Source organism: Carlito syrichta, unplaced genomic scaffold, assembly GCF_000164805.1.
Source record: "Carlito syrichta isolate Samal-C Ts95f unplaced genomic scaffold, Tarsius_syrichta-2.0.1 Scaffold307170, whole genome shotgun sequence".
Taxonomy (NCBI): domain Eukaryota; kingdom Metazoa; phylum Chordata; class Mammalia; order Primates; family Tarsiidae; genus Carlito; species Carlito syrichta.
This window is the reverse complement of record NW_007251266.1, coordinates 1,339,416-1,363,954: the sequence shown is the minus strand read 5'-3', so window position 1 is coordinate 1,363,954 and position 24,539 is coordinate 1,339,416. Positions and strand designations below refer to the sequence as shown.

General features: G+C 34.5%; 1 protein-coding gene across 5 annotated transcripts in view; it reads right to left on the bottom strand.

Annotated features, from left to right (window-relative positions):
- Positions 1–24,539, bottom strand: part of DPP10 (dipeptidyl peptidase like 10) — a 579,521-nt gene that overhangs the window by 49,662 nt on the left and 505,320 nt on the right. For all 5 annotated transcript variants that reach the window (XM_021715500.1, XM_021715502.1, XM_021715501.1 and 2 more), the window contains 5 exons: positions 23,191–23,298; positions 8,049–8,140; positions 7,553–7,600; positions 4,110–4,231; positions 2,139–2,186 (listed from right to left, as the gene is read on the bottom strand). In XM_021715500.1, coding sequence (XP_021571175.1) covers positions 2,139–2,186; positions 4,110–4,231; positions 7,553–7,600; positions 8,049–8,140; positions 23,191–23,298 — 418 coding nt within the window. The remainder of the gene's footprint in view (positions 1–2,138; positions 2,187–4,109; positions 4,232–7,552; positions 7,601–8,048; positions 8,141–23,190; positions 23,299–24,539) is intronic.

The following is a 24,539-nucleotide window of genomic DNA, read 5'->3' as shown; positions in this document are numbered from 1 at the left end:
CGCGGGCTCAGGCAATCCACTCACCTCAGCCTCCCAAAGGCGCGGGATTACAGGCTGAGCCACCGAGCCCGGCAGCACTAAGTCTTAATTTGGCAGTATTTGAGGAGTATGAATGGTCTTTTGTGTGTTTTCTCAAAAAGGCGTTAGTCATTCAACCTTACACTTTTCTACTGGTATCTTTTGTCATTCAAGACAAATAACTAAACCTCCTACTGAAACTAAACCTCCTACTGAAACACATATGCAATGCAAGTGACAAAAACACAAAAGAAAAGGGTTCCTTTTTAGTGTAGTTCATTATAAACCCTATTTTGAAGTCACTCTGCCTCACTTGATTCCTAGCATGTCATTATTAATGTGATTCTGGCCAAGTTGCTTAACCTCTCTCTGACTTGTTTCCTTATCTGTAAAAGGGGATAATCAAATTAGCTGTCTTAGAGGTGTTCTGAAGACTAAATGTGTCAATAAATATAAGCTTCATTATTAGATCATAGTAGCTTATGTTAAATCATTAAAACATAAAATCATTGATTAAATAAATCTAATAAATGAGAGAAGGAAACAAACATAGAAGAAAGGAAGGAGAAATAAATGCAGGATGCAATCTGGCAATTCGTTCTTAAGATTGGCTCAAACAAATATTTATTTATTCACTCTACTGTAAGTTCTTGAATACAAGACCATCTTATTATTATAGCTCCACATTCTGTTACATTGCTTCAAAAAATAAGTGCCCACACAATAAATTTAGAAAAAAATAAATATAGACATGAATAAATGTATAAATTAAAAGGTGAATATATAAAACTAGAGGACCCTGGTTGTCTTCAACAAATAGGGTATAAAACATATAAAATAAAACAGTTTTCATAATTTTCCCAAATATCCTCCAAAGGTATGACTCTGGAGAAATAACCCATGTGAGATTCAGGAAAGAATGGATCAGAACATTCAGAGGCCAATGGGCCGAAATGTACCTGCCTCATTAATGGCTCCTCATTCGATTCAGGTACAGTAGATGCCCTGTTTCAGGTTTATAAGATTAATCTCCAGCCTGTAAGATGGCTCACATTACTTGCATTTACTGTTTTTTCGCATATATGAGGGGTGGCTCAGAAAACAAAACAAACCAAAATAAAATTATTTTTTGAAAGGTGAGCCTGTTGTAGTACAGGCTTCCACCGCTAGGTCAAGTGTTCTAGGAACCCAACAGCCTCAGTGTACCAGCTAGCATTGTTGTGGGAGTCTGCGTTGGGCTTCAGTGAATTATTTTGGAGATTCTTTCAAACTATTTGCCCATTTTGTGATGGGTGAGTTACATGAAAAACCTGTCCTCACTGCTCAGTGTTCAGCATTTTTTGACCAAAAAATGACATGGCCCCCTTGTCCCACCTCCCTATTCACTCTATCTTGCCTCCAACAACTTTTTTTTTTTTAAAATTTTTCCCAATGGAAAAAATCTTCAAAGGAAAATGTTTTGCCAGTGTGGAAGAGGTGAAGCAAAAAATGGCAGAACTAAAAGTCATCAAAATTGATGAGTTCAAAAGCTGTTTTGAGCAGTGGAAAAAGCATCTTGATAGGTGTATTGCATTCAGCAGAGAGTACTTTGAAAATTACTAAAGTGTAAACATGTAAAAATAAATACAAGATTTTTTTTTTTTTTTTTTTTTTTTTGAGTTGGTGTCTCACTCTGTTGCCCAAACTGGAGTGCAGTGGCCGCTCCCGGCCACCGCAGCCTCAACCTGCTGGGCTCCAGCGATCCTTCCGCCTCAGCCTTCCAAGTACCGGAATTACAGGCATGCGCTACCACGCCCGGCTGATTTTTTGATTTATTGTAGAGATGAGGTCTCGCTGCCCAGGCGGGTCTCGAACCCGCAGGCTCAGGCAATCCACTCACCTCAGCCTCCAAAGGCGCGGGATTACAGGCTGAGCCACCGAGCCCAGCTAAATACAAGATTTTAAAAATAAGTTCTGAACTTCTGGGGTCCTCTCTCATATAGTATCAAGTTGATGATGTCTGCACAACTTTCCCCATATTTGGGGTTTCTTTGAAGAGCGTTTTATAGAATATGACATTCAGAATAAACAATGCAATGCTTAAGACCAATGCCAAACATAACTATTTACTGTGGACTTACTTGCTGGATTATCCGTGCTGTGTAGGCTGACTACTGGGACTCTTGGACCTAGATTTTAAAAATATATGTATGAACATTTTTAAAGACATCTAAGTAATAATCATTAGAGCTCTTATTTTTCCCAAATTGAAGTATTTCATGGTTAAAACATTACAAAACAACAACTGGATACTAGATTTCCTATCTATGGGTATTTTAGTCAGAAGAATAAGAACATCTGAGGAAAGGAATTATTTATAGAAATTATTGTTACGATCTCCCTCCCTCCAATAACCCTATATTTCTGTATTCTATGTTAATAGCCAATCCTATGTGCTTTGTTTGCTATCTCTAGTCTGTCTTAAAAATTCAGCCTCTGTGGAAATCTGTGTGGTGATTCCTAAAAGTTCTAAAAATCGACCTTCCATATGACCCTTCAATCTCCCTACTGGGAATATACCTGGAAGAACTCAGGTCACTGTATGAAAAAGATAATTGCACATGCATGTTTATCACAGCATTGTTCACAATAGCAAGAACATGGACTCAACCGTGCTGCCCGTCAAAACTGGATTGGATAAAATAATGTACATATACACAACGGAATACTATGCAGCCATACAGAAGAACAAAATCATGAACTTCACAGCAACCTGGATGGAATTAGAGTTTATAATACTGAGTGATCTCTCACAGAAACAAAGAGCTGAGTATCACATGTTCTCACTCATAAGTGGAGCTTGAACAACTACCGTATTACTATAAGAAAAGGATTGAAAGTGGCAGGAAACTGTGGGGAGGGGGTTGGGGAGTGGGGAGGTGAGATTGACAGTAGTCAAAATCTGCCTGGGGAAGGGGGGGCACACCTCATCGATAAGGGTAACTGCACGGTAATATTTGTATACTAGCCCTGAATTGTGCCCCACAATTTTAAATAAAAATTAAAAGCGGAAAAAAAAAGTCACTGATATTCAAAAAGGTGATTCAGAAAGTTTCACCCTAATTTACTTATCCAAGATCAAATTCTATTTACCACTCTGCCAAGAAACAAAGAATGTATACATATTTGAAATACTGCATCAACAAGATACATTTTTAAAACCAAAGGCAAGTTATATACTAATTTTTAAAATATTAACCAGAAACTCCAATTATTTAAAATGTACCGGCTAAACAGTTTGTTGCCATAAGATATTATTTTGAAACTTCAGTTCTCCAAACAACCCCATCTAAAAATCTCATGGTTTTTTCTGTTGTCATTAAACAAGTTATCCTCTTTTCTTGTTACTTTACTTCACATATCAAGAGAAAAGTACATTTTAAAAAAGCAAGTGTTAGTATATCTCTCACTGTGTCTTATAAAAGAACAGCTTAAGGTATCTGCTGAAGTAGTGACACTCAACCCATCATATTATAAGAGATCATATGGATTCCATTGTAGCTCTTGAAAATATAGTTTCATATTAAAGGGAAAATAGTTTCTATGAATACATTGAAGAGATACAGTACTGCCATGCAAGACTATAACATATTGTTATAAGGTAGTAAAAGTAATCGTGGCGAATGTAATTATTCAGAACTAAAGAAGGCTAGAGCAGAGGAATTCAATTTCCATAGATCCTAAATTTCTTATCAACCAAGACATTGTTTCAACAAGAAGAGTTGCTTTTCTTAAAGACTAGGTAAATTCGTTTATTATTGTGACATGGCTTTGCTGTTGTAAATACATTTAGTTGCCTTTTATTAAATGCCCATGATGAAAGAGCTCTTATTGATTATATGTGCATGCTGACTTATACTCAATTTTTATTTTTAAGTGAAATATATAAAGTTTGTATCTCAGGAAATCCATATTGTATAACCTTTTAAAATTTTTCCAAATTAAGACTATCAAATTATATAGATAGTGTAATAATTACTAGTGATAGTAATACATACTGATCAAAGCAAATGAATTAACTATATTATATCAGAAATTCTATATTATCTTACCTTCACAGTGTAATAAGAAATGTTGATTCATGGGGCTAAAGCTGGCATCAAAGTATGCACATTGTTCTTTCATAAAATTACATGAAATGCATTGGCGATTCAATAATCCTTCAGTAGAAGCACTGGAGAAAGAAAAAGAAAGTTGGAAATGCTACTATTTCGGCAACTGGATATGTGACATCCATTTTTAAACAAAGCAAACAGAAGAGCTACACTATTGCTTTCATCAAGGTTCCTTGTAAATTATGACTCAACATACACATGCAAAGTCAACTTTCATTATTATTTTAATACATACACATTTTTGCTATAATAAATTTAAAATTAATGTGTACCTGAATGTATGTAATATATATGTATGTATATATGTATGGCTATAGGTAAGGAAACATTTCCATGGGATTCAACATAATTTATTGTTGTTTCATTTCCTTTAATTTTCCTGCATACACTCTTAAAGGAATTTCCCATGGAGACTAGAATTAGGTAACCATCAATAAATATCAATTGAGAAAAGGAATAAATGTTTCCACAAGGTCAAACAAAAATCAAGTTCATGATTTTCTTAATTAAACATAATGAACATGAGAATTTGGTATCAGTGCCAAATTTTTCCAAACAAATACTTATATTGAAATTTTTGATAAAGAAAAGTTATTTTTATATTCTAACCATAATGTTAACGATAATATATGCTTTGAGATACTGAGGAAATAAAGAGAAAAATAAAGGCATTTTTATTTTAGGATAATGATGTTAAAGATCAAAGGAGTTGAGCTATCTACCCAAGGTAAAATTTCATATATGGAATTGCTTATCTTATAAGTAAATCTGAATGCAAAATATTTTAGGCCAAAGGATGGAAAGATTGTTGAGGATACATTTCTTAAAAAGTGATTGCACAAAAGAGTCTCAATTTCATTTTTGAATGAAACATGATTTTTCACTCTATATTTATAAATGAATTATAGTCATGTTGAGTTTCATGTGCAATATGCTATAGGCATGGGGATGAGAATGGGGTTATTAAGGCAGATATCAGAAGCACCAGAAGCAATTGAGGCTAAATGTTAAGTATAGTTCACAAAATTTCACATTTGAAACTTTGTGAGTTGATTATAATCCAAATGTTTTCTTTGACAATTAAAGCAATTCATATATATGAGGCACTTAACACATTAGCTAGTTTCACTCTTATGATAACTTATAATCATACCCAATTTTCTCAAGTTGTGTCAAAACACATATAACATAAAATGTGCCACTTTTACCATTTCTAAGAGTATAATTCAGTTTTATTACTTTCACAATATTATGCAGCCATCACCACCAACAGGTTTAGAAATCACCCCAGTTGCATACAGCTATTCAGTGGCACCCTAAAAATCAAAACCTTTTTCTTTCTACTCTTTCAAAAAACTTTCAGATCCAAGTTCCCTGAAGACTGTTGTTGACATTTTCCTATTATTTAGATTATGAGCTTGCTGAAATAAATAAATGCAAATTTTGAAACCAAAAAAAGTGGCAATGAATATAGCGACTGTTCTGATTCTGCAAGGGTGTCTAATGCCATATATCAAGTCAACCAATGATCATTTTTATAGCCTGGATAAGACATCGATTGCATTTTCTGGGTCAGACACCAACATTATCTTACAGTCAAGCCAACTGGCATTTGATGAGCTATTTAAGGGGAAATTTATTGGTACTATATTTTCTTTATAACACAGTCGGCTACACTAGTACAGGTCAGAGATATATTGACTGTTCTGCCTAAGTCACTAGAGAGATATGGCAAGCACACAAATCTAAGAAGTCATTGTGATTCAAATCACAGTTTAGGCTATTAAGGAAAGAAAGACGAGGAAGTTCCATTTGATGAACTTGATCAAGTTTAATTTTCTGACACAGTCATTTATCTTAAGAGTTGTATAAATGAAAGTTTTAGAAAATATGGATTAAGTGTTTCCACATCTCAAAAGTATTGTTTGTGGCTACCAATATCAATCATATATATGTTTCAAGAAAGACAGCCTTCAGGTCACTACAAAAAAAAGGAACCAGTACTTTGATCAAGACTACTAAACCAAAATTTGAATCAGTGTCTCTAAATAATAGTTTTTCCTACTCTGAAAGTCATTATAAATAAGAACATGGGTTTCAGGAGGTGCATGAGAATAAAATAAGAACATAAAAATTATATTTTTAGAGAGGTGATTAAAAGGAGAGACTTGCTTTGCAAATTATGCATAAATAAATGTGTGCTGGTGACTTAGAAGTTGGGGCACTTTAAACATGCATTTTACTCTCAAAGGAAAGTCTATGCTACTTGGAAAGAATCAGTGGTGACACTCCTTCAAACATGATGAATATACACTGAGAGTATGCCATTACAGTTTTGACACTTAAAAAATGAATCTGTGAAATGAAAATTAGAACGTGCATATAAAGTCTAGAATTAATAGGATGCTTGCCAGCCAAAAGCAAAAGTCATTCTTGTGAGGTCCTGGTGAAAGATTTTTGAGTAAAGAGACATTTTAATACTAAATAGGTGTGATCTTACGCCCTTTTTTATTAATATATCTTTGCATTTATGAAAACGAGGTGGATGTTATTATTCCCCCATGCAACCATTTATTTTAGCAAGCATTTAACTTTCTGATTTAAATAAAGATGCCTCTTTCTGCAAAATCACATTAGATTCTACAAACTATGGGACCAAAAGGAAAAAATTCCCACTTGATACACTGAGCTGAGTGTTCATGATGCCATTACATTGTTTAAGAATAAATTTCTGCCAGGCTCAGTGGCTCAGCCTGTAATCCCGCGCCTTTGGGAGGCTTAGGTGAGGTGGATCGCCTGAGCCCGTGGGTTCGAGACCTGCCTGGGCAGCGAGACCTCCTCTCTACAATAAATCAAAAATCAGCCGGGCGTGGTAGCGCATGCCTGTAATTCCAGCTACTTGGAAGGCTGAGGTGGAAGGATCGCCAGAGCCCAGCAGGTCGAGGCTGCAGTGGTCGGGAGCGGCCACTGCACTCCAGTCTGGATGACTGAGTGAGACTCCAACTCAAAAAAAAAAAAAAAAAGAATGAATTTCACAAGTGCCATATTAATGCACCAAAAACTCAAACCGAAGCTTAGCAGAAGCACCGGCAAGGGGAAAGTATGTAAATGTCTCTGATGTAGGAAGCAAACCACCCAAAAAGATATTTTGATACTATAAATGAAGAAAAGAATAAAGAGGAAGCAGCAAGGAAGAAAGTTGTCTCCATCCTGGTCCTAGTCCAGGAGGGCTGGTCCAAAAGTATGAGGCTTTGTCATGCAGAGTTGACACTTCCCAAGCGATGTTGAAAATGACACTTCAGATTTTTCTATACCATCATTATGCTCTGTAGAGGGCCACTGAAAATCCAACCTGAGTAAGATCCTTGCACACTGCTTACCTGTACAGCTGCCTTCCTCTTGGAGAAGACTCAGTGCTCAGAAAGTAACTATTCAGAAAAGAAAACAACAAAAAACTTTATACACAGATTTATATTCTCACATTGAGTTTTCACTTGACTTTTCAAAACTGTCAAAAACCAGGCAGAAGCTGTTTTGTTATTCAATCAAAGGGCCTTTATCCATTTGGGAAGCATATATTTTCCTTCATAAAATTACTGTTTTCATAATATTTCTCAATCTCTCTCTCTCTCTCTCTCTCTCTCTCTCTCTCTCTCTCTCTCTCTGTGTGTGTGTGTGTGTGTGTGTGTGTGTGTGTGTGTGTGTGTATTGTATGTCTATGTAAGTTGTTTCTGTGAAGGACAGAAGAGGTCTTTAAAGAAAAGTTTATTCCTTCCATGGCTGACTGGTTTTGACTAGGACTATGGCAAGCAAAACATCATTCCAGTAAAAAAGACAGCATTTGACAATCCTGACTGGAGAACCAAAAACACTCACATTTTTTGAGTAGATTCATCATATGCCAAGATCTTTACCACCTCCCAGTTTCCTGATGTCAGGTGCCGCACAGTAATTTGCTCACTTTTACTCTGCAAAGAAATAGAAAATATTGATTTTTTAAAATTTAAACAGTATCTCTCTGGTATACACAACCGTACCGACCGTGCCACTTTGAATTATTTAATTATCTGTTAACATTCAATATTCTGTTCTAAAACTCAAAAGTACACATGTATTCCTATAAACACAGATCAAGGCAGGATGGTGCCTTTAATCCTGGGGGGTTGAAAATCATCCAGATATCAGAAAGTCAGTCAAAAAATTCAGGTCAGGGTGCCCAAATGTACTCTCTTGACAGCAACATTTTGTTTCAATGTAGGACTTTGATCACTCTCATCTAAATGTCCTGCAGCTATGCAGTTTGGACAGTTTTTTTTTTTTTAAATAAAAGACTTGAGCACAAACTTTACTTTAAATAAATACCTATTGTTGCATGCTTTTTAACCTTTGAGGTATGGGCATTATTATAAGATTTGCTGTTTTCACTCAATAATTTGCTTCTGAGATGAATCCATGTTGATGTTTAAAGCCATAGTTCATTTTAAATGCTGTATGACATTTTATTGTAAGAATACAGTATATCTCGCTATTCCTACATTTGAGTGGTTTCTAAATTTTTGCTCCTAAAAACACACTGCCTGGGAACATTCTTGGTAAAGTTTCCCGATGCACATAGTAGAAGTTTTTCTTAGACAAAACCTAGGAATGGCATTGTTTAGTAAAAAGATATACATGTGCATGTCTTCTACTTAGCTAGTGACAAATCGTCTCCAAGTTGTACCAATTTATAGTCTACGAACAATATGAGTTTATATTGTTTCACCTCTCCCCTACTTTCTCGCCAAGAGTTATGTTCATCAGACTACCTACCTGACTTTAGACAAACTAATTTGTATGAAATTGCAATCATCCATTTCCTATTTATTTAGAAAATAGTCAAACCTATAAAAAGTTGAAGGAATTTTGCAATGAATATGCATACAATCTTTATATAGATTCACACTTTGAGGATATTCCTACCCCTGACTTGTTTGCAAAACATTCAAGGGTAAGTTGCAAACATTTGGTCATTTCAACACTTAAATACATCTCTCAAGATTAAAAACATTTCCTACATATGGACATCACTTATCACACCACTAAAAATTACATTATTGTCTAATTATATAAACTGTACTAACATTTACACGACTGTCCCAAGGAATTCAATCTTATGTATGTTTGTGTGCATATATACACACATATATATATAATTTATGTATTATATACTGTTTTTAAAAAATACAGGACCCAATATAGGCTTATATACTACACTGAGTTGTCCTGTGATTGGTCTCTTTTAAAGTAAAACTGTTATCTTTTTTTTCCTATAAAAGTAATCACTTTTAAGGCTCTTGATACAGTGGTCCTATATAAACATCAAGCATTCTGATTTTGTTCCATCTTTTTAATGATTTAATTTAGGCTAAACTTTTTAAAAGACTGTCATATGGATGATATAAGATACTTCTCTTCCCACTCATGGCAAAGCTGTTTACATGGAAACTGTGATAGCTATTCATCATAAAAAATATATTTTGCCTTGTAATTAAAAGCGGTTGATACTTGCACGTTGAGTTAATTTTTTTTCCCTGTGAACATTTCAATCAGTAGTTTTGGCATCCATTCATGACCATTTCCTGAATGAATTTTCATTGCAAAGTGATTTCTAATTCCAACCTATATTCTGTATTTATTAGGCGGCATTCTTTCATAAAGAATTTCTCCTACTTTTCTTCCTCACGTGTATTATTTCTCTTCCTTCCTCCTCATATTACTATAAATTCAAATATTTTGCCATGTAATATGTCACATTCCATTACTTTGGGTACTTTTATGGTGCTGAAAGAATGTCAATTTTTTTTTTCAGTTGAAACTTCAAGTCAATTCTTCTATTTTTCAGACAAATTACATATAGTCTATGAGAATTTCCTTGACTTCTGCACAATAAGATGCTCCAAGATTTTTTACTTTCTCTGTCACATACCTGTAATTGATCATTTCCCCAAATACCTCCAGTTCTTTCCACTGAATTATGATATCTTGATATCAAAACATGGAGTTAGGTGTGCTCTGCTACTTTGATGTTTCTAGAGGATATGTATGCATCTATGGGTAGCTGATGTAGATCAGCGGTCTTCAACCTTTTTGGCATCAGAGACTGCTTTCGTGGGAAACAATTTTTCCATGGACCAGAGGTGGGGAGGATGGTTTCAGGATGATTCAAGTACATTACATTTATTGTGCACTTTATTTCTATCATTATTACGTGGTAACACATAATGAAATAGTTAAACAGTTAACCATAAAAAAAGAGGCACAGACAGATGTGGTTAATAAAATCATGGGCAGACTAAAATAAGTGTTGGATTTTGACTTACAGCCTGCCACCAGATGCAGCTGTGCAATTGAAGCACATCAACTCATTTGCCACTCGTGGGATTTTGACATGAGTCTGCAAACAATTGATTTAATATGGTCTCTGTGCTGTTAAGCCTCATTACTGGCATTAATCTGTATTTGCAGCCTCTCCCCAGCACTAGCATCATTGCCTCAGCACCCCATCAGATCATCAGGAATTAGATATCCATAAGGAGGATACAGCCTAGATCCCTCACATGTACAGTTCACAACAGAATTCGCGATCCTATGAGAACCTAATGCCACCACTGATCTGACGGTAAACAGAGCTCAGGTGGTAATGTGAGTGATGGGGAGTGACTGCAAATACAGATAATGCTTTGCTCACTTGCCTGTCACTCACCTCCTGCTGTGTGGCCCGGTTCCTAACAGGCCAAGGATAGGTACCAGTCTGTAACCCAGGGGTTGAGGACTCCTTATATACAGATAAACTATTATATGTTTTTTCTCTCTCTGTGTAGTGTGTGTGTGTGTGTGTGTGTGTGTGTGTGTGTGTGTGTGTGTTTATAGTAATGTGTTCCATTACAATTCATATTAGTTTGATTTACATTTTAGGTATGTCAGCTTCTCCTAGTATTTAAATTTAGCCTTTTATTTACTCACGTTTAAATTTTTTTTTTTTTTTTTTGAGATGGAGTCTCACTCCGTTGCCCAGACTGGAGTGCAGTGGCTGCTCCCCGCCACCACAACCTCGACCTGCTGGGCTCCGGCGATCCTTCCGCCCCAGCCCTCCAAGTTGCTGGAACTACAGGCGTGCGCTGCCACACCCGGCTAATTTTTGATTTATTGTAGAGATGAGGTCTCACTAAGTTGCCTAAGTGGGTCCTGAACCCCCGGGCTCAGGCAATCCACTCACCTCAGCCTCCCAAGGTGCAGGATTACAGGCTGAGCCACCGAGCCTGGCTTACTCACGTTTAAATTTAATTTTCTTTCAAAAAGATGTGCATTTTTCAAAAGATACATTGTATATGTATGTATATACTGAGAGAAGTCTTTTTCTCATCTTTATGCATATTCTTACTCATCACAAGTAGGAAAAAATAATCATTTGCTTTTTATTTTTTCTTTTCTTTTGGAAAAGTTATATCTAAAAATATATTTTATGACTATAAAAAAAACATAAACATAAATACACAAATACATACAAATTAGAGCAACAGTGGGATTCTTCCATGTCCATTGTTAGAGGTCTTTCTGTCTTTTTTATTCCTGCATAGCCTTCAGTTTTGTGTACGTACCATAATTATTTCACTAGCCTCCAATACATATCTCAAACCATATTTTAGTGATCAGTCCTATATATACGTTATTTTGCTTGCTTGTTTAATGTGCAGGGAGGTATCTTTAGAATATATGACTCTATAAGGGCAGTATCATTTTGTACATCTACCAACAATGTATTAGAATGCGTTTTCCCCCACAGCTATGTTATAGCATATGTTATTCACTGTGACTTTTTGACATCCTGATAGGTGAGCATAGGTGGACAATAGGCATGTCAACCAGAACTGCCTTCTCGATTTAAGGAGCTTTTTAACCTGTGGCTAGAAGAGCAACTGGTGAGTCTTCTGTCCTCATCTGTCACTCTTCTTTGGGAAACACTTGATGCCATGGACTGAATGTTTCTGTCCCCTCTGAAAATTCACATGTTGAAGCCTTAATCCCTGATGTGTTGATATTTGGAGGTGAGGCCTTTGAGAAGTAATTAGACTACGATAGTGGAACTCCCATAACAGGATTATTTCCTTAAAAAAAGAAAAAATACAGTGATGATCCTTCTCCACCATGTTGTGATACACAATGAAGGCTGCCGTCTGCAATCAGGAAGTGGACCCCCACAAGAAGCCAAATCAGCTGACACCTTGATCTTGAACTTCTCAGCTTCCAGAACTATGACAAATAAGTGTTTGTTGTTTAAATCACCCAGACAATTCGAGACCCGCCTGGGCAATTTGGTGAGACCTCATCTCTATAATAAACCAAAAATTAGCCAGCGTGGTATCCCACGCCTGTAGTTCCAGCTACTTGGATGGCTGAGGTGGAAGGATCACCGGAGCCCAGCGGGTCGAGGCTGCGGTGGCTGGGAGCGACCACTGCACTCCAGTCTGGGCGACAGAGTGAGACTCCAACTCAAAAAAATAAATAAAAATAAAAATAAAAATAAATCACCCAGGCTATATATTTTTTTTACAGCAGTTCAAACTTGTTAAAACACCTGCACTGAAGAAAACAGCCTTATCCACAGTCACACCTCTTTTAAAAGGCATCTCACTTCTTTTTTTTTTTTTTTTATGAGTTGGAGTCTCTGTCGCTTCCGGCCACCGCAGCCTCGACCTGCTGGGCTCAGGCGATCCTTCCGCCTCAGCCTTCCAAGTAGCTGGAACCACAGGCGCGCGCTACCACACTGGCTAATTTTTGATTTGTTGTAGAGATGAGGTCTTGCTAAGTTTCCCACAAGCAATCCACTCACCTCGGCCTCCCAAAGCGCTGGGACTACAGGCTGAGCCACCGAACCCGGCCTTCATCTCACTTCTAAGGACAACAAGATCACTACTGGAGTGCAGAGGTCCAGTCTTCTCACTCTGACTTGGAACTACTCTGAAGGGCCATCCCAAGTCAGAACTCTTCATAGAGGTCCGCTGAGACTCTCATTCAGATGGCTCCACAGCTCAAATTCTTCTCCTCAATCTTATTTTTTTCCCTCCTTGATCCCCTCTGGAATAATTGTCCTGTAGACAAATCTTCATTTCACTGTTTGCTTTCTGTGAAATCCAATTTATGATAGGTGTCTTGTGTCATTTCATTTGCTTTTTTTTTTTAGAAGTTAAAAATATATGTAAAAAATATATAACTGTAAATAGTTATTTAATGATATTTAATTCATACTATTGTTTTATGATATTTCTTTGTTCTATATTTTTATAATTAGGTGAGAGTATTTTTAATCTATTAAAATATTTTTATTATTAATTTCAGTTTTTTAATATAGTAACTTTGTATGTTTATTGACAGTTATATTTTGTTCTCCAGAAACAGCTTGGATTTTCCAGGATACACATGCATACGCATGGTGAATAATTAGGAGGCTCACCAGCTTTCAATTACTAGTACTCTAAAGACTAGTACCCTAAGGGGGACCCTAAGGCAGCACTGTTAGAAGTGGATATGTGTATTATTATTATTATTATTATTATTTTTTGAGTTGGAGTCTCTGTTGCCTAGACTGGAATGCAGTGGCCGCTCCCGGCCACTGCAGCCTCGACCTGCTGGACTCTGGCGATCCTTCCGCCTCAGCCTTCCAAGTATCTGGAACTCCAGGTGTGCTACCACACCCGTCTATTTTTTTGATTTATTGTAGAGATGAGGTCTCGCCAAGTTGCCCAGGCGGGTCTTGAACCCGTGGGCTCAGGGCCACTCACCTCGGCCTCCCAAGGCGCGGGATTACAGGCTGAGCCACCGAGCCCGGCTGATATGTGTATACTGACATCTAACAAACTTTTGTGTGTCCAGGGTCCTTGATATCTACCACTGCTTTCCATCTTCCCCTTTATCACCAATATTCCAAATCATACCTTTCCTTATTAAGTTTTTTCTTCTCTCTCTAGGGTAGTAATTTTTAAAAAATTGTCATCTCTGGTTTTCTGCATATTCACCCTACTTCATTTTCATCCCTTATCTAATGCTGATTTTAAAAGGAATGCTACTAATGTCCCACTATCAATTATCCTACAGTAACAAAATGTTAGCTGAGTGCTTTTATCAGCTTTAAAAAAGTTATCTTTATTCCTAAATTTCTAAGACTTTAGAGTATTATTTTTCTTGAATTAATTGGAATCTGTGTCTACATCTATTAAGATGATTATAAATTTTCCCAGGAAGATTTAAATGCCATAAATTATCTCATAGATTTGAAAATTTTAAGCAAATTATCTTTCCTGTGTGAAAAATAACTTAAAATTTTTAATAATTAAAAATTTTAATTTGCCAATATTTAGTTTAGGTTTTTTTTTTCAAGATTTGTATGTAGTATCACTCTGTTGCTGAGGCTGGAGTGTAATGTCATGACATTTTCATGGCTACCATAGCCTCAACCTGCTAGGCTCAGGTAATCTTACTTCTGCCTTCTAAGTAGCTGGGACTACAGGCACATGCCGCTGTGCCTGGCTAATTTTCTTATTTATTGTAGAGATGAGGTTACCCAGGCTGGTCTTGAACTCCTGGGGTCATGCAATCTTTTTGCCTCTGCCTACCAAATTGCTGGGATTACAGAGGTGAGCCAATGTGCCTGGCCTGGTTTAGCATTTTTAAAACTTTCTGTATTATCCTTTCTCATAAAGTCTTAATCAGTTTTTGGTTATCAGATAGTATGTGTCACAAAATTAATTTTAAAATACCATGTTCTCCCATTTTCAGAATGTATTTCAATAAAATTGGAAGTATGTGTTTCTTGATTATTTGGTAAAGCCTACCTTTAAAAACCATTTATGCCTAATGTGAAAAAATATAGATAAATCATAGATATTATATCTGTAAATGTTTTCCTAAAGAACCAAGTATTTGTTTTTTACCATAATTCTTTATCTTTGCTTGTTAGCTTATTAATTCCTATTCTTTCATTTCTCATTTCCTTCATTCTACTTTTGAATCTATTCTGTTATTTTTCTAAATTCTGGCCTTGAATGTCCATTTACATATATACACACACATATATTCTTGTATATATGTAAATATACACATATATGCATATGTGCTATATACATTCACTTAAATACTATAAATTTTTCCATAATTATTGCTATCTGTATACCAGATTTCAAAATATATATGATAAAAAAGGCATTGGCAGTAGCAGGATACTGACTGGGTGGGGCGGGAGTAGCAGGGGAAGACAGAGAAAGGGGAACACTACATCAATAAGGGCTCCTGATTTCTAACCAGGCAAAGTGGGAACCAACAGGAGGCCCAAACTTTACCTGGACGATGTCCACTTGTATACCGAATCCTGAATTGTAACCTACATCTGTAAAATATATATAGAGAGAGTATATATAGAGAATATATGTAGAATATATATATAGTATAAATAGAATATATGTAAAATATATATATATATATAAGAAGGACCCTAAAAAATCTGGAATTATCTTTTGGAGGGAGGATCCTTTGTAGTACAGCCCTCTCCCAGTAGGGCATTCAGAGTCAGTGATTTTTTTTTCTTTTTTGGAAATCCTTTTTTGGCATTTGCCCATTTCATAATGTGTGATTTAGGAGAGCACCGGCCCACACAGCACTGAGTGTTCTGCAATTTTTGCCACCAAAAGGCATGATCCCTGTGACTCACTCCCCCCCCATTCACCTTCTCTACTCTCCCAAGTGACTTTTACCCCCAATGAAAAAATTTCTCAAAGGGCAATGTTTTGCTTATATGGACAAGGTGATACAAAAACGGCTGAAGCACTCAACTGCATCAAAATTGATGAGTTCAAAAACTTTTGAGCAGTGTAAAAAGCATCTTGAAAGGAGTGTTGCATCAAGTGGCGAGGACTTTGAAGGTGACTGAAGACTAAACATGTGAAAATACAGTATTTATAAATAAATTCTGGTTTTGGGGGGGTCCCCTTCATACTATAACATAATATAATTATTTATTGTAATTATAATAAAATAAAAATACTGTTTATATTTAGTTCTATGTATCTGCAGATTTCTTATTGAACTCATGAATAATATAGAAATTACATTTTATTTCCAAATATATGGGTTTCTAAATGCTATCAGTTTTGTTGCTGACTCACAATTCAATTGCATTGTCTTCAGAGAATGTCATCTATTAGCTGAGTGACACTTTCAATGCATTTTTGGTATAAATATACTCAAAATCTAGGCTTATATGGGAAGGTTTGATTATAATATCTACCTTCCCTTCTTACTGAAGGCATAAGCTAGAAGAGTATTTTGTACTCCACTATGTATGTGTAGTAATAAAATGTTCCTTCAAAAACTTTTCTGTCTTACTGGTATTCATGTGCTTCTCAATATCTCCCTAAATAGTTTATTTCTTGTTCTTTTTTTTTTTTTTTACTGTGGCACTTTATTTTTCCTTACACAATGACGTTTGCTGGGGCCTAGTGTTCTCACATAACAGTAGAAAACCAAAATCTGTTGTCATCTCTTAAAGAATTAAGAATTGCATGCAAAAACTTTACATAAATTAAAAGGATAAATGAATGTACAGGTGTCAATGCAAATCGCTTTCAACTCAAGGTATGTAACAACCCACAGTGCTCTGGCAGGAAAGTACTTAGGAAACTGGGTCCTAAGGCTGGGACGTTTCCAACCCTGTTAGACCAGCTGGCAAGACAAAAATGACAACTTGTTCAGCACTTGCCAATCTCTAGAGAAATCTCGGAATACTCAGCTCTGACACATTAATATTCTGCACAGATCAAGACTCTTGGTCGAGCAGATTTACATATCAAGGTCTTCTCTTCCATAAGCATGTTCTCACCTCAGCCATGAAGTGACTGAGCCACATGTGTACTAAGAGTTTAAACCAAAGATATGTACAGGTTAAAGAAAGTTATTTAGAGTTCTAGCTGTTTAAGAGCATGCGGCTTCTTTACATGCTGTCTGATACATTACTGTGACTACAGGTATTTGTGCATAGAGGTATAAGTGCAAAGATAAAACCAAATTTGTGAGATTTGAGAGTTGTACACTGCAAAATCTGGCACAAAGCTCTAAAGTCAAGGGTTTTTTCCCCCTAAATTCTCTCAGGACAATAACTCAGTGGATATCCCCCCTTACTCATTTACAGGCCCTGTTTTGGAGCTAAGGAGTAGAGGATACTCACATTTTAAGGTTTTAGTGCAACTTTGAGACCAACTTTAAGATAAAAATAAGAACAAAAGAAAAAACTCAAAACATTACAAAAAGGAAAGAAACTTTGCTCAATACTTATAAATATCTTGAGATAATTTTGGTTCACATATTTCTAAGTTAAATACCTTCTATGCTTTTCATGGAATTTGATGTGTATGTACTGTTCTAAGAACAGAAGAGTTGCAACATTAAAATAGCCTTAATAAAAATCACATACTTCAAAAATGTTTGAACCCAATGCACAAAAATATAAAATTGTACACTGTTGACTTCAATGATCCATTTGACTTAAATTATTATGCTTTTAAGTTTAGTACCAAAAGATGTATTTTCAGAAGTCATAGTAACAGTCTTGGCACCTTTTGATTTTATTTCAAACATCTGTAATTGCCTTGCTTGCTTTATATCTATCAGCGAAAATATGGGCTAAAGAATAAGTTGAATTCACGTGTTTCATATAATAGCATAGACTTATTTTCCAATAATATATATACATTTATCATAGCAGTGGGCACATTAATTTTGACCTGGTCTCTAGTTAAATAATCCTGATACTAATCAGAATATGGTAGATGATATACTACAGGACAAAAATAAATATCAAGGGTCTTGATTAGATTTCACAAGAGGGTGAACTTAGGTTAGATTTTCAAAACCTTTAGTAGAATTATGATCACAGGAATGGTCATTGAACACAGCAGAAAAGAATCATAATTTTGACCCACAGTAACATTTTTTCTTTCTGTGCATCCAAAATCTCTTCTAAAATAACTAGTGAAATAAACCGGGCTTGGTGGCTCAGCCTGTAATCCCGCACCTTTGGGAGGCTGAGGTGAGTGGATTGCCTAAGACCGCGGGTTCAAGACCCGCCTGGGCAGTGAGACCCCCATCTCTATAATAAATCAAAAAATCAGCCGGGCATGGTAGCGCATGCCTGTAATTCCGGCTGCTCGGAAGGCTGAGGTGGAAGGATTGCCGGAGCCCAGCAGGTCGAGGCTGCGGTGGCCGTGAGCAGCTACTGCACTCCAGTCTGGGTGACAGAGTGAGACTCCAACTCAAAAAAAAAAAAAAAGCTAGTGAAATAGAAGCACTGAATATGAATATAAAACCACAGTGAACTTTTGATAAAGGAAATATGGCAACATACTTGAAATTGAACATTTCAACTTTAATATTACACTAAAAAGCAATCAAACTAGTGATTTCATTCATTCTTAAAAGCAGGTTGAAAATCTAGAATGCAGTGCTTTTCTTTGGGAGATTAGACAAGTCGTCTTGAATTGATGGAGATTTTGTCTTGCTCAAAGCAGTTAGATTTTAATTTTATCTCTATATAAATACAATATTTATATAGATTCCATATATAAATGCATATATGGAAAACATATTAGTATCAGCAAAAGTTTAATGGTGCATGTGCCTTTTACCTGATTACACACTATTCATTTAAATTTTTTATATCAAATTTTAACTTTTTCAGCTTTAAAATAAGGAAATGTTGCAGTGCTTAAAAATGGCATGCTTTAATTTACTGTCTATTCATCACATGAGATGAGCTAATTGTTTTCAGACAATGTCCTAATCAGATACAGCAATGAAGTTTAATGAAACAATTTTATTAAGTTGATTAGGTGATAGAATTGTGGATTTGGGGGCATGCTATTTTCTACAGTATTTGCAATGAATAATAACAGAATTTAATATTGTTCCAAGTGAAATCATTCTCTCTCATAGCAAAACTTCATGTTACTGAATAGAGAAAGTGAATGGACTCACCAACATGTAATTTTTCATTTAACACAATTTGAGAAGATGAAAGGCAATTCTTTGCACCCATGAATCCAAACCACTGAACATAATGAAAACTCAGCTTACTCCACATTAGAGAGAAAAAGGTAGCCATATCTTTCATTAAAAAAAACCTATTTCTTAGCTGACGTCAGAATTGCAGGCGTTATAGGATGTTAAAGTCCCAGAGATGGGAATTTCGAAGTTAGAAGTCTACATAACAATTAGAGTCTATAATATTCAGTGATTTTTCACAGAAACAAAGATCTGAGTACTACATGTACTCACTCGTAAGCAGACCCTGAACATTTTTCATAACACTATAAGAAGGGGATTGGCAGTAGTGGGACACTGCCAGGGGAAGGCGGGCATGTAACATCAATAAGGATACCCATAAACTTTGCCTGTTATGATGACCACTTATGTACCTAACCCTGAGTTGGACCCCACATCTTTAAAATAAAAAATAAGAGAAAAAAATAGAAGTCTACATAACAAATATTTTAGAGGGGAGGGAAAGGGAAAATATCTGCAATGACTAAGTTTAAAGGTCTGAGGTAAAAAGTTTTACATTAATATGTAATTTAGAAAGTACATAAGCCGATAGCAAAATGCATACTAAATATTCTATTCAGAAGAATGATTATTTAAGCTATATAGATTTCCAGAAAAGCCACAGTTTTACTTAATATTGTCTTTAATAGAATATTTGAAAGTAGAGAAGACAAATTTTTCTTTCATGTATTCATACTGAAAGTACTCTGCAAATAGTTATATAGGACTTAGAAACAGTTTACTTTTGATCAAGTATCATTTGTCAATACTTAATAATAAATCACAATATAAATAAGCTTATGTACAGTGTTATCTATAATTACAGCAAATTGTCAATAAATTAAACATTGAACAATAAATAATGTTTACCTGTATACATCCAGCCAACTCAATATTAATCTTCTAAATAATTGATTTTCAAAATTATTTTGCATTATGGGAAAAGTATGCATTTAAAATTTAAATTTAAAATATCAGGATACAATACTGTAGTTTAACATAAAATCACAATAATGCTTAAAAGAAGACTGAAGAAAACACGTGAATTATTTCTCTTTTTATTTTATCTTTTGTAATTAATTTAACAAGGATAGCTTTTGTAAGTGAGAAAAAAACAAAATACTAGCATATATGTAATGACAGCCATCACTTTCCATAATGAAAATAACCTGAAAGCAATACTTTTAAAAAATTTGTTCTATATTAATATTTTACTGGCTGTGCAAGAGAGTAAAATATTTGTGAAAATTTACTAATTTCACTTAGTAAGGTATTTTAAACAAATAAATATGTACTGAGTGAACCAGGAAGCTTTCAAACATAGCCGAGCATCAAGTACTGCAAAGGTGGTCTTGCTGATTGTGGGCTGCCATGGCCCTGATACTATCATTTTTCACTTTCTGAGCATGTCAATTTTAAGTGGAATCATGTAGCATGGCAAGGGAAGGAAGAAGGATAAGAAATCATCAATGTTGGCATGCATTACTACTTAGACTATAAGTTACTATGCCATTTTTTTGGAGAGTCAATTTGGCATTACATATCAAAACCTAAACGAATATATACATATGCATATAATTTGCCTAATATCTTTTAATATCTAGAAATAAAATTTGTGGGAATAATTATATATTATGTTCTTAATAATTATGTTTATGTATAAAAGTGCTTACCTTTGAATCATTTCTAACATCAAAAAATAGAAATAACTTTAACGATAAATAAAACTGGGTCATTTAAGTTTAGTATTTTAGTGCCTACCTGACATAATGTTGAACAGTTATTAAAATAACATTTAAGAAAAATATTAAATGTTAGATATTAGGAATACAGTTAGATGATGTGAAAAATATTTATTGATTATCCTTTAAATGTTACAGATGAATAGTATGTGACAACTGCAATCTTTAAGTTAAAATTATATATTTTTTGTAAAAATTAAAAATATACATATGAATCAATTAAAATTGTAAAAAATGTGGACTAATGAGATTTGCGGTGATTTTTATATACTCCTATATTCAGTTCATTCAGTATATTTTTTTCAAAATTGTATAGTGCACATTTATCAATAAGGCTATCACAGAAAATTAACAAACAGCTTTTTGGTTAGCTATTATTAAATCGAGACAAGGGCATTAAAAATATTTTCTAAAATAATGCATGTTTATTTGTGTGTGAACTTATGTATAAACTGAATTTACCTAACCACTGTCCTCTGACTCATTAACAAAACAGACTAATTTTAGTTAATTGCCAAAATATCTGTAAATATTCATGCAGTCATCTTCATTTCTCAGTAAGGTAAACCACAAATTTCCTGAGGAGCAACCAGAATAAAGCAAAATGTTTCTACTTCAATGAAATCTTTGTTATATTCTCCATATAGCTGAAGAACAAAGCAAAAATATCTGCTCTGTTAAGTATTCTCCAGAACAATTTCATAAATAATGAATTAGACTGCATGTCAGACTGGTTTGGGAAACATAGGGAATTTTTTTCCCAAGGCTTACAAAGAAACTCGGTTTTTTGGCCAAAATAATTTCCAATATTTATAATCACTAAATGTATTCTTAGTTAGAAAAAATTTATCAAGTATAGCAGTTTGATAGTGAACTTCTCTCCAGGTCACATAAAAAGGTTCCTTACCTGACCTGCCTGGTATACATTTTAATAACTTGATATAAAACACTCTGTAAGTTGGATTCATTTACAAAGGCATACATTTATTTAGAACATATATAGGATCACGTTATACATTAGCCTATTACTTGTTTTTCCACCTTAATAATATACTGTAAAAATAATTTACACCTCTACTATGGAAATTATATTGGTTTCAAATTATTTATTTCAGACTTGCTCAAAATTAAAGTTAACTTTAATTATTTTAATAGCACAGACCCTGGACATGCTTTAAATTTTAAACTATTGACACAAAAATTTTAAACTCCAAAGCATTAAGTTGCCCAATATAAATATGTATATAGATAAAGGTAATCATTTGGGAATATCCATAAGTTTTAAAGTTTCTAAAAATGTAAAAGTAGCAAGGTCGATTAGGATCTTTGCCACATTTGTATTTACTCTATATTGTATAACTGTGAAATTATTCTAAGCTAGTTTGTTTGTGAAACTCTAATCAAGATTCCAATTTAGGCACAGTAACTTATCATTATAATGCCTATGAGACTAGAGTATGTATTTATATGATTTTGAAATATGCTTTATTTTCTCTTGAATGCTTACTTCTGAAAATTAAGTTCAAATTGGCTTCACTAATGCTTTTTAATAATTAAATTAAACTGTGTAAACTGCTAATAGGCTTTGAAAGTTTACATTTAAAAAATATTTTTCTCTTCCTTTTATTAGGAAGTCTGCAAAAATATAACACAGACTCTATGTTATTCACCATAAAGCATCTATTTTATCCAGTTTTAAAAATATCCATTGTTTTTGTTTTTGTGGGTGTACCATTGTTTATTCAACCATAAATTTTGGACACTGGGGTTGCTCTGAATATTCAAAATATTTATAACCTCTGGAAAATGTTACTTATATAAAATAGGCAATATGCATTTGTTGAATTAAAAATCTTCTCTAGATTGTCCTCAGGTTCTTAAAAGTTGGATGCTTTTAATTTATTAAATTCTATATTCCAAGACCCTCAATTTACATCACACAAGTGTGGCTCACTAAATTTTATTGAGTGTTAAATCTGTTTTGTGGGAAGTTACAGCTTGAATGTATGGCTTCAGATGGAGTTGGATACATGGTTGAGCTTCATAGACATTAACTGTAGGTTTAGAATGCCAAGGAAATCGAGCCATTAGGCACTTGACGACAAATTAAGAAAACCATTGGGAAAAAAAAAACCAAATAAACAAACACTTACCTGGATGAGGAACATAGCTATGTGGTGAAATTCTCCGCGACCCCCTTGCTTAACAGGGACTGTCATAAAGAATTTGCTGCCATCTCTAGAAAACACGGGCTCCTCATTCTAAAATATAGAAGAGCATATAGCAGTCTCAAAATAGCATGTGCATTGCCAACTACTATTAATTCATACATGGATCATTATCAATCATTGATTTAAAATTAGAAAATGGTTTTAAAATAATTTTAAAATAATAAGCATAGGATATTTAGTATTTTTAAAAGTGAAATTAGTAATACATTGTGTGTATGTGTTTGAATGGTAGGAAGAATGGGTAAGTTTCATGCATAGAGGACAGGCATGATTTATTAATACACTAAAGACATTTTTTAAATTGGCCCAAAAAGAATTTTCATATCTTCACATAAGAATGTTTTAAGCAATTTATCCTCCAATGATAAGCACAAATACGTATATCAGTTTATCAAAATTCATTTTACTTCCTAACTATAAAATTCCTTAATATATATTTAATATTTTTTGAAATCCTTTATTAAGCAACTTTAATCACTTGAAGATTCTTTTCTGATCATGTATAGTGAAATACAAAATATAAAAGTCAAGTCACAAAATTGAAAGGATTCTACAGAAAATCACTTAGCTAAAATCATCCATCCTCACTGCTCATTTCTTCACAAACACACAAACACAAATGCCCACCCACAACTGTAAATCCCGATTCAATAATTTTTAATTAAACTCTAGCAGCACATTAAATCAATAGAATTATTTTTGAAAATAAAATGACGGAAGCCATACATATAGATTGTTTTTTCTTGCTTCGGGAGAAACATTATGAAAATGGATTTATCTGACAAAACATTGAGTTCTTTCCTGCTGGATTAATGAGAGTGATTATATATATAGTATAAAGAAAGACTTTGACATGATTTTCCATGTAGGACTTTACCAGGACTTTCCAGCCCTTTTGTATGACCGGGCGCCTACTCTCTTTCTAATCTCCTTTTTCCATACCCTTGCTTCCTCATTGGGCTCCTGTATGATTCTGCTGCAGAGTCATTTCCACTTTTTATTCCCTTGTCAGGCTCATCCTCATCTTTTTCAAGTCTTTGATACAATGTCACCTTATCAATAAAATGTTTCCTAATTACCCTATGTAAAGTGTGACCAGAGAAACAAGACTATCCAACTTTACCTGAAGTCTCTCAACATTTTTTATCTTTTTTCAAGTTTTTCATAGTCACATCATTCAACATACATTTTGTTTATGTATGCATGTGTGTGTGCATGAATGCATGTATGAGTGCATGCATGTATGTATGCATGTATGTATATAGTATTCC